At 55.9% G+C, this 14,956-nt stretch overlaps 4 protein-coding genes across 4 annotated transcripts; 1 reads left to right on the forward strand and 3 right to left on the reverse strand.

Annotated features, from left to right (window-relative positions):
• Positions 1-40: 40 nt before the first annotated feature.
• CMQ_7514 (cullin-binding protein) lies at positions 41-4,311 on the reverse strand (the record flags this gene model as incomplete). Its single annotated transcript, XM_014314519.1, has 3 exons — positions 41-3,005; positions 3,150-4,001; positions 4,073-4,311. The coding sequence occupies 3 exons, from the start codon at positions 4,309-4,311 to the stop codon at positions 41-43; spliced, it is 4,056 nt and encodes a 1,351-aa protein (XP_014169994.1).
• Positions 4,312-4,976: 665 nt separating this feature from the next.
• CMQ_7199 (GTP-binding protein) lies at positions 4,977-8,036 on the reverse strand (the record flags this gene model as incomplete). Its single annotated transcript, XM_014314204.1, has 6 exons — positions 4,977-5,669; positions 6,831-6,893; positions 6,964-7,038; positions 7,090-7,354; positions 7,429-7,582; positions 7,799-8,036. The coding sequence occupies 6 exons, from the start codon at positions 8,034-8,036 to the stop codon at positions 4,977-4,979; spliced, it is 1,488 nt and encodes a 495-aa protein (XP_014169679.1).
• A 1,880-nt stretch (positions 8,037-9,916) lies between these two features.
• Positions 9,917-12,306, reverse strand: CMQ_7092 (eukaryotic peptide chain release factor GTP-binding subunit; the record flags this gene model as incomplete). Its single annotated transcript, XM_014314097.1, has 4 exons — positions 9,917-9,970; positions 10,036-10,985; positions 11,057-11,875; positions 11,943-12,306. 4 exons carry the CDS (start codon positions 12,304-12,306, stop codon positions 9,917-9,919), a joined length of 2,187 nt encoding a protein of 728 aa, XP_014169572.1.
• Positions 12,307-12,823: 517 nt separating this feature from the next.
• Positions 12,824-14,714, forward strand: CMQ_7289 (ranGTP-binding protein; the record flags this gene model as incomplete). The annotated part of the gene is made up of 3 exons (XM_014314294.1): positions 12,824-12,919; positions 12,988-13,022; positions 13,085-14,714. 3 exons carry the CDS (start codon positions 12,824-12,826, stop codon positions 14,712-14,714), a joined length of 1,761 nt encoding a protein of 586 aa, XP_014169769.1.
• Positions 14,715-14,956: the final 242 nt, after the last annotated feature.

The following is a 14,956-nucleotide window of genomic DNA, read 5'->3' on the forward strand; positions in this document are numbered from 1 at the left end:
GAGGCGGTTCCTGCGAGACGGAGATGGCGGATAGCCGTTCCTAAAAGGCGGTCAGCGACGTGCCGAGCTCGCGGTTCTCGTCGCGGAGCACGCGCAGCTGGGCGTCAAACGTCTTGTTGACCCAGTCCCAGTACTGGGACCACTTGTTGTTGGGGCCGAGGCCAGAAGTGCCCGAAACAGAGGTACCACCGGGATTGGTCGATCCACTGGAGCCCTCGCCAGTAAGGGCCCGCAGGCGGTCGGCCAGCAACAGCGTGGCACGCAACACGCTCTTGTTAGCGTCCTCTTGCTTCTCGTGCTCCTGCTTGACGGCGTTGTCCTTGAGCTTGGTCGAGAGGATGACGCGATACTTGTCGGCAATGCTGGGCAGCTGGCGCGCCGTCTCGGCCGGGGCCACATAGGCCAGCCGTGAGAGCATCAGGTTGCACATGGCACGGATGTCGTGGTCGTCGGCCAGGCCGTCGATCACGCGTTCAAACAGACTGATCAGGCTGATGCGCGAAAACGCCGTCTCGATCAGCGCATACAGCGTTTCGTACGCACCCTTGCGCACCTCCAGCCCATCGTCCACCAGGTGCTTGAACGGGCCCATCTGCACTTCGCGCACCAGCTCCGGCTTCGCCCGCGACTCGTCCATGATATACGGCAGCAGCTCGCCCAGCTGTCCCAGGATTAGCTCCGGCTTGTTGTGGGCCGCCGAGTTGAGCGCTGTCATCGCCAGCCGCCGGATCTCCATGTCGCCGTCGCTGAGGGCCGTCTTCAGCATCGCCCCCAGGTGTTCGCCCAGCACTGCGTCAAAGGCCTCACCCGACTCGGGCAGCGTGTAGCGCAGCGCCTGCACCGCGATGGCCCGCGACGCCTGCTGGCCCTGGTCCTGCAGCAGCTCGTGCAAACGCGGCACAAACGTCGCTGGCGCGATAATCGCCAGCCGGCCCAAACACTCGGCGCACACCGCCTTGTTGTTCTCCGTCCCGGCCGCCTGCAGCAGCTGTGCCCAGATCGCTGCCGTGTATGCGTTGATGTCCGTCCGGTCCACAGCCACCTGCTGCAGCGTCTCCTTGACCGACTGCAACGCCAGGTACTGCGTGCTACTGCCGCTCGCCATCTCCCGCAGTATCACCGGCACGTAGAGCCCCACGTTGCCGGCTGCCGCTCGGCCCATAGCCACTGCTGCTGACACTGACACCTGGTCTGACTCGCTCGCAAACTGCTCCAGGAACAGCGTCGGTTCGATCGGCGATGTCGCTCCCAGCCGGCCCAGTCGCAGGCCTGCCTCGCCCAGCACGGCCAGCGCCAGGCTCGCCCGCAACGGGTCTGCTCTGGACGTCTGCGTCTCCTTGATGAAGCTGTCGATCGTCACGCCAGCAGAACTGCCGCTTGCCACCAGCAGGTTACCCACCACCTTGCCCACCACTGCCGGGTCGCCCGCGATCCCCACGTCCTGCAGCAGTCCGGCCATCAGCGGCTGTCCCTGTCCGCTACGTCCAACCACCGTCACCAGCTGCAGCAGTGGCTCCAACACCGTCGCCGCCACGCTGCTCTGCAGCAGCCGACACAGCGATCCGATCATCTCCTTGGTCACCGCTAGCTGCGCCTGCTCCTGTGCCAGCACTGCCAAGATCCGCAGCGCCGGGCTCAGCAGGTGTGGGTCGCTGTCTGTGATTACCGGCTGCAGCGCTGCTACCAACGCTTCCACTGTCGCCACGTCCAACTGCCCCTGTGCATCTGGGCTCTGCACCAGGTGGCGCAGTGCCTGGATGCTCGACCCGCGCAGCGACCGGTTGGCTTTGCGCAGCTGTGCTGCCAGTTCCAACGCTACCTGCCGCACCCAGCCGGCCTCGAAGCGTGATCCTAAGCCCGAGCCTGGGTCGGATGCTGCCACCGTGTCGATTGCCCGCACCGCTGCCAGCCGTGACGTCTCGTTGCGCAGCCGCTCCAGCAGCGCCTCTAGAGCTGCCGCCCGCTTCTCAATCGACACCAGCCCGGCTCCCTCAGCCGACCCCGTGTGGGACAGGAGTGTGCCCAGTGCGTGGATCGCCTTCTGCCGCACCTCCGCATCCACGTCCGACCCGGTCGTCCGGTCCATCAACACACCGTATAGTTTCTGTAGCTCCGGCTTGAACTTGGACGCCACCGATGCTCGCGCCCGAGGCGGCGTGATCGCCCGCACCACCTCTTCGCTTGCTCCCACCGCCTCTGCCGAGATCTTGTAAAACCGGTCGTGCACTACTGCCAGCAGCCCGTCCACAATCCGGCTTAGGTACGGCTGCAGCGTCACCGACACGTGCATGCTCACAATGTGGCCCATCAACCGCAGCGACGCCACCCGCAGCGTCGCCGGAGTCGCCGACGCGTTGCCACCGCCGCCACCACCACCACCACCACCACCGCCGCCGCCCACCGATAGCGAACCCGACGTACCCGCTGCCGTCGCCGGCTTGACCGCCTCGATCACCGGCTCCAGGATCTGCTCCAGGTACTCCGACAGCCCTCCACGCTGTACCGTCACAATGTCGTTTAGCAGGTTGATCACAGCCTGCTTCGTCGGTATCTGCTTGCCCTTGAGCAGCTTCGTGCACGCAGCCACAATCGATGGCGTCTTCTCCGCTAGGTCGGCACGCGGCCCAGTCGCCGGAATCGTTGCCCGCTCCAGCGTCGGCGACGACACCTCGCCCTCGCCCCTGCCGCTCCCTCCCAACGCCCTGCCGCCCACCGAGCTGCTTTGTCTCCGCCGCTTGCGGCTCTGCGGCAGCTGCGCCATCTCATCCTGTCCGTCGCTGCCGTCCAGAGAAAACTCGGGGATCATCCCCTCGCCCGTCTTGCGCACCAGTACCGACAACGCCGCAATCACCTCTAGCCGCACGTTCTCCTCCCGCTCCTGGATCCGCCGGATCAGCGCCGGCGCCGCCACCCGGTACAACAATCCGTTCTCCAGTAGGTCGCCGCTGCTCCGTGTCGAGATCAGCGTGTGTAGCGCCTTCGCCGCACACCGCCGCACCTTCCAGCTGGCGTCGTCGTCGTCGTCGAACCCGGCGTCTGCTTCAAACTCATCGTCGTCGCCAAACTCGTCGTCCGAGCCGTTCTCCGAGTCGCCCTCGTCCATGTTGTCGTCCGAGTCGTCCGAGTTACCCACGTAATTTGGGTCATACTTGAGATAGCGCAGACACGCTCCCATTGTCTCCGTCGTGAACGCACGCATCTGCTTCGGGCACGACGCCAGAAACGCCTCAAGCGCCACTAGCGCCGACTCTCGCACGTCGTTAAAGTCGCCCGAGTCGTCGCCCTCTCCGATCTTCTCCAGCTGCGCGTCCAGCTGCTCCTGGTCCAGCGCTTGCAACGTGTACGGCACAACAATGCTGATGTAGCTGCGGAACCGCACCGCCATCGATCTCGCCATCGAGCCCAAAATCGAAATGTACAGCCGTTGGGTCGCCGGCGACACCGTCTCGCTGTTCAGCACGTCTGCTGTCTGCGTGATAAAGCCCGACAGCGCCTCGTCCGGGAGGTACACCGCCAGGATCACCACCGCCACCACCGCCCGCTTCTTCGTCACCGAGCTCGCCCGGCTGTCGTGCAGCACCGCCACCACCACGTCCAGCAGCGCCTCCACCTCCACGGGCTGCAGCAGGATCCCAAAAGACCGCACCACCTCGATCAGCACGTCCACCGCCTCAGCCGTCATGTCGATGCTGCTATTGACCTCCAGCATGTCCTCGATACGAGACGCGTGGCGCAGGTTCTTGGCGTTTGTCGGCTTCACCGACGATACCGGACGGCCGATGAGCCGTGGGATGAGCATCCGGCTGATGCTGCTGTATGCCTCCACCGTGTCCTTGGACGGCGGGTCGCCCGGTGTCGGGCTAGGTAGTGCTGCGATCACCGTAATGAGTGCCAGCGATTGCACCGCCGTGTCCACCGAGTTTCTCAGCTTCAGCGTCGACAGCTTTTCGATGAGCGGCCCGATATTTGGCGATGGCAGTCTGTGCACAAGACCTCCGAGGCTGGAGAAACATGGCAGTCAGCGTCCGTCAATATTATGCTGTATAGACTTTGCACACTATCGTTGCCATACCATTTAATCGCCAGGTTCTGTACCTCGCCGTTCTGGTCGTCCAGGGCCCGGACCAGATGGTCCGCTGTCCGTGCGGCCGTGTTGTAGTCGTTTTGCAGAATCTCTGGCCGGCCGCTAACCAGGACTGATAGCAGATCGTTCAGCGCCATGAAGCGATAGTCGGGGTCCGAGTCGCTCAGCTTTACTAACAGCTGGCTGATGGTGGCCGACGTGGCGCTGGCAGGGTTGATTGTAGCCATTGCGGACAAATTTCTCGTCACGCACGAAAGAGGAGGTCGTGTTATTGAGGAAGACAACAAACCCCAATTTTAACGGCTGCGATGAATCGTCAGCTGTTTGTTCGTATGTATCTTACTTTTACTTGCCGGAATCGTGGCTCGACAGGGCTGACCAACCTTTTAAGCTGTGCAGAAAATTAAGCCTCTCCTGTTGTCATCACAGTCCGGGAGAGCGATTCGGCAATGTCTTCCAGACGTCCAGTTGTGTTGAGACAAAGGTAATAGGAAAAGGTCAAGCCAGTAGAGACCCGAGGTAAACGCTACGTGCAAGGGAAGGAAGCAACGCTGTAAAGTAGGTACTATTAGTAAGTAAGAGTTGTTCAGAAAGCTTCATGGCGGGGTTTCGGTTGGCAGACTTTTGGCGGGGCTGCTGTTGCCTTACTGCGGGTCCAGTTGCCTCGAATCTGGACGTGACGAGGGCCCTGGCGTAGAAAATCGACGAACAGATATGTTCAATACATTCTTTGCATAGAATACTGGTTGTTTAGGTGTTCTGAGCTATCTATCACATCGAGCTTCACAGACGGGCACTGCGATCAGCAACGAGTATAGGCTCGATTAAACTAGAACATATGTAACCACAGACACAATCCGAAACCGGGGCAAGCAAGCTTTACCGTTTCTGCCTACGTCACCCCTTCTTCATTGTCCTGGTTGTCTTTTCCTGGTGTCGCGTCCGAAGCATAGTCCTCCACACGCAGCGGCCTGACTCGCACAACCGTATCGTTGCTCTCCTGTGACAGCCTGGAAGGTATATGTGACAACGGCCCAGATGCCAAGGGTATATTAGCAGCTGCCAAGACGGCATCGAGAAAGCCGCGGTCACGGATCTTAGTTGGTGGTGTGCCCGTCGGCGTTCTCTCCTCGGGCGATCGGGGCGACGAAAAAACCGAGTAGTATACGCTCGAGCCTTGCGAGGCTGATGCTTCGTCAACGTGCGTGGCGGTGCTAGCTGGACACGACGAAGCCTGTGCCTCTAAGTATCCCACTCCGTCAGTCCCCACGACCGCTGGGAGATACAGACAGATCGGCCGCCATGGTGTAGGGGCGATTAGTTCCGTCTCCGGGCGGTCATCGGAGCCATCGTAGCTAAAAGCATGTCTACGTCGTCGCCACAGGCCGGACTCGATGCCGATGGCATCAGCCCATGAATTCCATTCCGGACGGGCCGCTGCTGTCTCGGAAGATGCGAGCAGCATACGCGATGGATGTGTTGCGAGCGTGGCCGGCTCAGACATTGGCATCTTCTGTTTTCTCTGTTTCATGAGCTTGTTTCGACGTCGTGGCTGCTGGCGTCCCCGGTGCCGCACGCGGGCAAACTGCGAAGGTGACAGTCTTGAAACACCTAGTGCAGTTGGAGATATTGGTTCAGGGGTGACGGGTCGTAGTTCTGGGAGCGCTTCCATGTCGGCTATTATTTCATTTAACACATCCCGCTTGGCTCGTCTTTCCAGGGCGCAGCACGCCTGGCCCATGTTTGCCTCCGCCCGTTGCAAGCCTCCTCTTCGGTCAACGTTGCAAAGGCCAACCGAGAGATCGATTGTGTATTCTGTTTATGATTATTAGGTGTGGGTTTCGTTGATGCTGGGTAGGAAGAGAAAGATGTGAGATAAAAGCAGAGGCTAATAAGCATGATGTGAGGACGAGGTTTCCCAACAATGGTGAAACTCTGAGGCAGGATCTGTCGAATGGTAGGCCTGTTAGAGCATCAAGCAAGAGAGGAGAGACTGCAAGAGGAGCAGCTGCTGGGTTGGAATATAAGGTCAATAGAATATGCTGACCGACTCATGGTGACCCGAGACCGATCTCCTGTCTCTGGCACTTGCCGATTCAGGAGCTCCGTCTATCGATCCTTCCCCTCTATATAAACAATGGTTGATGACAATAGGAGATCTCCAGGGAGGGTTTTTACGACAAAAATACAACATGTTAGAAATCGGGGTGTATAGATAGTAAGTAAGGATCGTGCGCTTCTCCTTTCGGAGACAGCCATTCCAGTATGCCACGCGCTCCGTCCCAGCCAGAAAGTCGGCAAACCGCAATATAATGAATGACAATGGACGACGGGTTTGGAAAGCTTATACCAGAAGACATAAGCCCCAGAGGGTAGCACTCCGGTTGCTCACGTCTGCAGCTGGTCGCTGCCCTTGAGCATCTTGCAACACATTCCCGGCTTTATCGTCTTGTCTAATACACGAACAGTGCTTGGCCCCGACTCGATCTCGTCCTCTGCTCCTACCCTTCTCCTATCACTTGGCCACAGACGTTGACTGTCCCCACCAATATCAGAACAAAAGAGAAAAAAGAAAAGAATGACGGTATGAAGCAGGATTATATCAGACTAAAAAATAGGCGCATCGGCGCAGAATGTGCAAGAAGGGGTGGAACAGAAGGGAGGCAGCAGGCACGGGCGTCTTTGCCTGTCATATCGTACATTTCCCGGGCTAGCATGATTGATACAGCAACAATGGCTCTCCTACATTCTCGATCTCGGGTATTGTGCACTTGAGATCAAAGGCCTTTGAGAGCACGATTTTGAATATCTAGGACAGCTTGGTCAGCTCAGGCATTGATGCAGCGGCGGGCGTGAAGCTGACAGCCGCCACCACCTACCTTTTGAACGTTGTTGCTGTGGCTGGTGCTGCTGAAAATGAGTGCTGCACGCATGGCCTTTGCAAACCGACGAGCCTGGGACGGTTAGAAAACCTGTTATCCACAGCTTGCTGGAGGAGGCCCTACCTGGTTGGAGATCTCCTCTTGGTCCTCGCGAGGGAAGTTGACAAAATGGTCGTACTTCGTGCCGACCAGAATTGGAATTGCCGTTTTGTTGAAGCCGCGGCCCTGGCGGTACCATTCCTTGATGCTGTTAAGTGTGCTCTTGCGCGTTAGGTCAAACATGAACAGAATGGCCACGGCGTCGTTGCACACAAGCGGCAGCATGTTGACAAACTCGCGCTGGCCACCCAGATCCCAGATGCTGAAGGTGATTTCTGTGTTGCGGATGCTGATCGTCTTTTTCCCATGAAATTGACGCCCAGGGTCTGGATGTAGTCCTCGTCCCAGCTGCCCTCAACGTACTTGACCATGAGTGATGTCTTGCCGATCTGTGCGTCGCCCACCATTCCCACCTTGATCACAACGTGATTTCGTCCGTTGTTCGGCTCGGCATGTGCACCGCTGCCCCGAGACGCATGATCCGGGTAAGCACCACCAGCACTGGCACTACCATGTCCTGACAACCCCGAAGGCGGCCTTGATATGGGCTGTTGGGGCTGTACTTGTTGCTGCTGCGTCTGCTGGTAGTATTGCTGTGGCTGGGTGTACTGCTGTTGAAGTGGTAGCTGAGGCAACATCGGCTGTTGCTGTAATTGCTGGGGCTGTTGGAGCTGTTGTGGCTGCTGCTGAGTGTACATCGATTGTGCAGACAAGGGCGGCGTGCCAAACCGACCGTTCGATTCCGAGTCGTCGGCAGTTCCGTAGCCGTATCGTGGCGAGTCGCTCAAACTCTGATCCATGGACTGGGACTGGGAATGTGATTGTGCGTAATGGCGGCTGGCGGCGCCACTGTCACCTGTATGAGGGTTGTCTTCGATAACGCCAAGCGTGCCGTCGGGTGCATCTTGTGGGAGTAAGGTCGGGGACTGTGACAGTGCAGGCATGGGCGGGTTCAGCGGGTCGGCATCCATGGTGTTGAGGGTGTCGTGATACTGGGCCGTGGACCCCACCGAAAGAGTCGAGGAATCCAGGATGGCGGACTGCTCAGAGCGGTCGATTATCAGAGACGACGAAAGAGGAGACGAGCGAGAAAGACAGTGGCAGAAGAGCGGGGCCACGAGTGGAAGAGACGAAACGAAGGCAGCCGGTCTGCGTTTGGAGGAGAGGGGTGTCGGTGTCGAAGATACCGGACTGGAATGCTGCCAGGTCGCACGTCTAGCACCATAGAGGCAGAGGCCCTCTTGCTGGTGGTATTGCTTTGGTATTCGGCCACGTCGATGGACTGTCGAGAATGACGAGCAAAGCTGCCAAGTTGTGGGACGGGGCCGACGAAGAGGAAAGCTGTCGGGTGTAGGCCAAAAAAGGGCGTGAAAAGCAGGCCACAGACGAGGCTTGATGGAGCATGGAACGTGGAGCGTGAAGCGTGGAGCGAGAGAAAGGGAAAAGAGTGGGGGGGAGGGACCGAATAGAGAAATGGAGGGGAGAGGGATGGAGGAACAGTGGACACTGTTACAGCATGGAAGATGGGCACGAAATGAGATGAGTACTCGTACTCGTCGAGCAGAGGGACAGTCAGAGAGGACAGTGAGAGGAAAAAAACAAAAATTCGAATAAACGAGTAGTAGGAATGCAGGATGCAGGATGCAAAAAAAATACAGACAAACGCAGGGAAGGAACCGTCGACGAATTTACGCATCGACGTGGGCTCTTTGATTCCAGGAAAGGAGGGGAGAAAACAGGCCTAATGCAGCCACTGGTGATGCTACGACGTAGAACGATGTTGTGCTTCTGCCTTCTCGTCCGCTGGTTGGACCAGACGGGATCGGCCAGGGGAGGGGTCTCGGCACCTGTTTTGTCCTTATTCTTTGCTTTTCTTTTTTCTCTCTTTTTTCCAGAAATATTAAATCTCTTCTTTTTACGGAGTACCCTCAGTGAGTTCTCCGACTTGTTTACCGTGGCGCTTACGGCAGATCACGCACCCAAGCGGCGATCGGGTACTGCTACTATGGGGGGCATACAGCACTCGCCAGAGCCGCAGGACACGAAGTCATGGCTGTCGTCAGATGGGCTGTTCTGCAGAGGCCAGCTGAAAAGCACCAGAGTGGAGCGGCGTCGCTGAACTAGCCAGCAGAAAGAACCTGCAGTTGCAGCCACGCAAATCCGAGACAAAAGGAGTCAAAGAGATAAAGGGCGCGGGACACGCGACGCGACGCGACGTGACGTGACTACTTGCCACACGTGGCTGCGTCGCTGTGGTGAAGTTGCAAGTGCAGGGCCATTGCGAAACTGGGCGAAGCTAGGGTACTGCGAGTACGAGTGAACGACATGCCGGTCCCAGTCAGAGGCAACTCCTAAGATAGGCATTTTTAAACAGTGATACAGTCGCATTGCATCGCCTTCATCCAGAGCGGCATATCCGTGAGCACAACTACCTGCTAATTTTGTTAGCGTATGATCGCACGAGATATAAAAACATTCTCGGACTTGTTTTGGGGGCATCATAATCTGTTAAAACAATGGGCGCTGAGTGAGTTACGGGTAGTTCCAAAAGATCGACATATTGGTGTGCTGCCCGTGCTTTACGCTGTAAGTTAGATACGAGAATTCAGATTAGCATAACCAGAAAGAGCTGATGCCTCTTGACTGCTTTTGTCTATTGTTTAAAATAGCCCAATGAACACAGAAAGATGGAACATTTCAACTAAAATAAGTATTTAGAGACCTTTCGTCTTTACTTGGACAAAACCACCGGCAATATTTGCCATGCAGCACTTTTACACAGCCCTACTTTTTGTGTCGCCTCCTTGCCAGAAACAAACTGCGATCAGGATCGACCTGACGGTCCTCTCATTTAGGAGCTGTCCGTGATGAGCTTGATGATTTTGCCAATGGCAATTGTTTGACCCTTTCATGATACCAAGAATTAGTTACTTGACTCTGTTCCGTTCTCCAACGCAAGTTCATACGTACCTGGTCACGAAGCGTGAAACGTCCCATCTGTGGGTAGTCTTCAAACCGCTCGACACAGACCGAGCCAGCACCCCCGATCACCTCTAGCCGTGCAATGATACTTTCGCCCTTCTTTGCGTGCGATGGCGGCACCTTGCTCTTGCGACCGGTGCCTTTCTGCAGCTTGTGCAACAAGGCCGAGAAGGTCACCTCCTCGATAGCCGAGTGCACGTGTAGCACGCAGTTATATCCGGCCGTCAAAATGCTCTTCAGCTCCAAAATGCGCACCTGCGCCTCGAAAGCTTTCACGTTGTGCACCAGCCGCTTCGGCGAGCACAGCACAAAGCCGGGCTGAACGTCCTCCTCCTCGACGCCCCGCAACCGCAGCCGCACCTGGTCGCCGCACTGCGCAATGCTCATCTCGTCCTCTGTCTCGCCATAGACGGCTGTCACGTCGATGTTCTGTTTGTTCGGCATCATGATAAGACCCATGCCCTTCTTTACTACACCTGCTTCGATCTTGCCCTCCACCATGGTACCGAGATCCCGGTACTTGCTGTTGATGGCCATCATAAACGGTGCGTTCAGCTTGCGCTCCAGGGTCTGCATGTTGTCGAGATACTCCAGCAGAGACGGCCCGTTGTACCAGTCTGCCACACCCTTAGGTATCCGATCCTTGATGTTTGTCGTCTGCTGTGCTGCAATCGGCATGAAGAACACGTCCGTCTTCAGGTTGTAGCCCGTGCCCTTGAGGAACTGTGACAGCTTCGTTGTGCACTCCTTGTACCGATCCTGCGACCAGTTGACTGTCGGGTCATCCATCTTGTTGATCACAACGATCAGCTTGTTGACACCCTGCGTCTTGGCAAGCATAGCATGCTCTCTCGTCTGTCCACCCTTCTCAAAGCCGGTCTCGTACTCTCCCTTCCGGGCAGAGATAACCAGAATACCGACGTCAGCCTGGGAGGCGCCTGAAGTACGAGCATTAGCAAAAAACAACGCAGTTAGATGAGACGCAGTGGCGACTGGGTTTGCAACATACCGCCAATCATGCTTGGCACATAAGTTTTGTGGCCAGGCGCATCGAGAATGCTGTAGCGACGCTTATCTGTCTCAAAATGGCCACGACCGACCTCGACAGTTTTGCCCTTGGTCCGCTCTTCGTTTGTAAGATCTAGCGCCCAGGACAAATACCAGGTCTCCCGGCCCATTTCTTTGGCCTCCCTCTTGTATTTGTCCATAGTCCGCTGGTCCACCATGCCTGTGACGTAGAGAATCGACCCACCCAATGTAGACTTGCCAGCGTCGACGTGACCGATAAAGATGATGTTCACGTGCTCCTTTCCATAAATTTCCTTTAAAGTATCATCGTCCACATCTGCAGCCTGCTCTTTCTGCACGGCATCAACATCCCGTGTGATCTTTTCCGTGCCGGCCCGCGCAGGGCTGGAACGACCTGATGATGGAGACGGAGACGGAGACGTCTTTCCGCTACCCCCTGCTTTGTCGCCGGTTGTCTTCTCGATGGCCTTGGCCGCCGTGATCTTCGCACCAGCCTCAGCACTAGTGCTGTCCACCTTCGGGGCTGCCTCCTCCTTCTTCGACTCTTCTTTTGCAGGTGCTGGGGTACCAATAGAAAGCACCTTTGCCACCTTCGGCTTTGCTGCGTCGCCGCCAATGCTCAAGACCTTGGCTCCGATGTTTCCAGCTGGCTTCGGAGAAATTGTCGATGCTGTCGCTGACGCGGCTGTACCTGCTGCTGAATCGGTCCGCTTTGCAATCGTCGGGGTGTCTCTGGTAGCGTATTGGCCGACGGCGCCACCACGAGAAGACTGCTGCTGATAGCCGCCACTGTATTGACCTTTATTTCTCAATAGTCAGAATATGCCGTAATTCAGGGCATGGGAAGACATTCCCTGGCGGCATACCATAGCTTTGGTTGTAGCCACCCTGTTGGTAGCTAGCCTGCTGGCTGTTATACCCAGAACCACCATATCCCTGGTTGTGCTGGTCAAAGCCAGTTTGTTGTTGGCCATACTGTTGAAATCCATATCCTTGGTTGTAGTATTGCTGCTGCTGCTGTGGCTGTTGATACTGAGGAACGAAGCTGGGTGCCCCTCCGTAAGCTTGGCCAGGGTTGAAGGTAGCCGCACCTGGCTGGAACGTAGCAGCGCCGACATGGAAGTTGCCACGACCACCACCGCCGCCGACGTTCAGTTGCTGCTGGGCCTGCCGCGCCAGGTTTTCATCCTGGGCTGCTGGGTCGTCCTCCCAAGAGTTGAGGTGGGACATTTTGGTTGAAGAGAGGAAGAGAGGCGGCGTTAAACCCCCAAGCTAACAGCGAAAATAAAAAAGAGAATGTTAGCACGAGTATCTCAAGTAGTCGGATAGACCGGCGATCAGAGTTCTTCTCGATGGTAGCACACCGGCTTCTTCAAATGAGTTTGCTAGGGACCAAAGTGACTCTCTTCGACCGCAATTTTTTGGGGTTTGCCCCGCCATCGTCGATACAACAAAAAGCCTTTAGCAGGTGGTGGGTAGTCATGTGACCATTGTGGGGCTCGTAGCGGGGGGCCGAAGCCTATAACGCGCTGGGCGCGTTGCCTATAGTGGACAATGGCCTGTAGGGCTGTGGAAGCCTGGTCACAGATCTGAAGTTTACTTAAATCGGGGTTTGAAGCTCGCAGCCGTCCCTCTCAGTCCTGCAAGGCTCGCCTACACAGCCATGGACGAATTTCTTGCACGTCTGGGCGTACAAGCCGTAAACTATGCAATGCGTTGTGGTATCGCTCTGACATCCTCATTCGCTATGCAACAGTGTTCCAGGTTTTTAAAAACTGTCGACAACAAAGCACAATACGCTGAGCTCCGAATCCTGCAGAAGGCTCTTGACAACAAGATCAAGGTACGTTCAGTTAACCTCAGTATGCTGAAAGCGTTCTTGCAGGTCTTCGTGAGTATTGACACTTGCAGATTGTATCACCAGCTTTGGATCTAATCGAATTTAGGTATTTATATATATCGTCAGTACCCATGCTTTAGCTCACTTCTACTGACCCACCCTGCAAAGATCTGGTCGCGGCAACGTTCTTCTAGGAAACGCTGCGAGCCTCACGAAGGGTTTGCACCGAGACATTGTGAGCTTGGGAAAGCGTCTGGAGAGAGCCGCCGCTACCGAGGAGCTGTACCTTGCAACTGGCAGCCGAGAAGTGTCTGCGGAATGCCATCGTGTTGAACTCCTGGGTATCATCAACGATATCAAGTTGCTGCTAGCGCGCATTGACGGCGACATTCCATTTATCCAGCTTGCCATCACAGCGTCTGGCGAAAGCCTTTCGACATCCCTTCCAGCAACCATCTCACCGTCCAGATTGCTCCAGGCAAGCATGTTTCTCACAGTTGGTGATACGCAGTTTAACAGCACTTCCCGAAATCCCACGCAAATTGGACCATCCTTCACCTTGTCCTTGTACATGTTGTTCATCAGCCATTGTCCATCTATACAGGACTCAGGCAAGCAAGTGAACAGCCTGTCAGATAAGAGCCAATACGGGGGAGGTGTGGAGGACGTGAAAAAGGCAATATGGCAAGAGGTGGTGCACAAGGCTCGTGTCCGGCTTATTTGGATGAGCCCTGACTGGGTGTTCGATCAGAAGGTAGGAGATCTTCCCAAAACTCCGTCTATGACCGGATCGGGCACGGATTTCTGTTCCAATACCAAGGTTGGTCCATTTTCTGGGATGGATGGATATTCCTACCACCTGGAAATTACCGAAGACCTAGACGATGGGCGAGTCCATGAAGCGGAGGACCAAGAAATGCGTCGAGCAGGAATCCGCGAATCGATACCAATCCATCAAATATCGAAAATATTTTATACCGACACTGGACGGATATTGAATATTGGGGAGACGACCTCCTTCGAGAGCAATGCTGTTCTGCTACTGAAGCGGGATTCTTGTGCCACGGTGCCGACTTCAGCGTTGGATCATATAAAACCACAGCAAGATGTGGACACGGAAACAGGACCGTGCCGCTATGAAGTTGTAGAAAGGCATCCGCTACTAACTAGCCAAGGAGACATCGATCGGCAACTCAGAAGAGAAGCAGGATATTTCCCCGCTGTAGTCGAGCCTGCTACCACTGACAAGCATGGAGAAAGGCACTTCCCCCGCCATTTAGACCCCGAATGGCTAGCATTGGAAGTCTTTATCGAGGATGACGATGTGGGAAGCGACGAAGACGCAGAGAATGGGGTTGGGGACGAGGACGAGGATCATAACGAAGAGAACGATTTGACTTCCGATACTTTAGAGCAGATCCGGCACCTGTCCATGTCTGGAACGGAACCGGCAAAATCACAAGACCAGTATGAAGAGGGCCATGCAGACTTGAAAAATGTAAACATAAACATGCAGGACACTTGTTATGCTGGAAATCCTGGAGAGGGGCCACCTGCGTCTTGCTCGCTCCTTGGAACGGCCGCATCCTCTCTTTCGTTGCTTGAAATGCTGATACGGCTCACCAGTCTTCAAGAGTTTCAACAAGTGTCCCATCTCTCTCTTCCGGACCACATCCTGACATTTTTCCTCGAAGAATCCTCAACGACAGGACTGTGTGGAGAGGAGCAGTGGAAGGCCAAGAAAGAAGCAAAGCAGAGGATGGGTTTTGATCCATATATTGATACCCCGAAGTCATAGTTTACTTGCTCAGGCGGTGTCTGGGTTTCGCCAACGAGTTATGGGCTGGCGATGCCTTCTCTTTGTTACGGCAAGTGCCGTGTTCTCCACATAGGTTGGCAACTAGAGGGACAAAATGAGTTTGCATAACCAACCTGCTGTCTTTATTATTGAATTTTCCCAGTCCGCCGGCGCGAGATTATGACTAATCCCCCCTCGTATCGTCGACCGTACCCCGTATCGTTATCTTCTAAAGTCTGTGG

The sequence above is a fragment of the Grosmannia clavigera genome, assembly GCF_000143105.1.
Source record: "Grosmannia clavigera kw1407 unplaced genomic scaffold GCSC_173, whole genome shotgun sequence".
NCBI classification, from domain to species: Eukaryota; Fungi; Ascomycota; class Sordariomycetes; order Ophiostomatales; family Ophiostomataceae; genus Leptographium; species Leptographium clavigerum.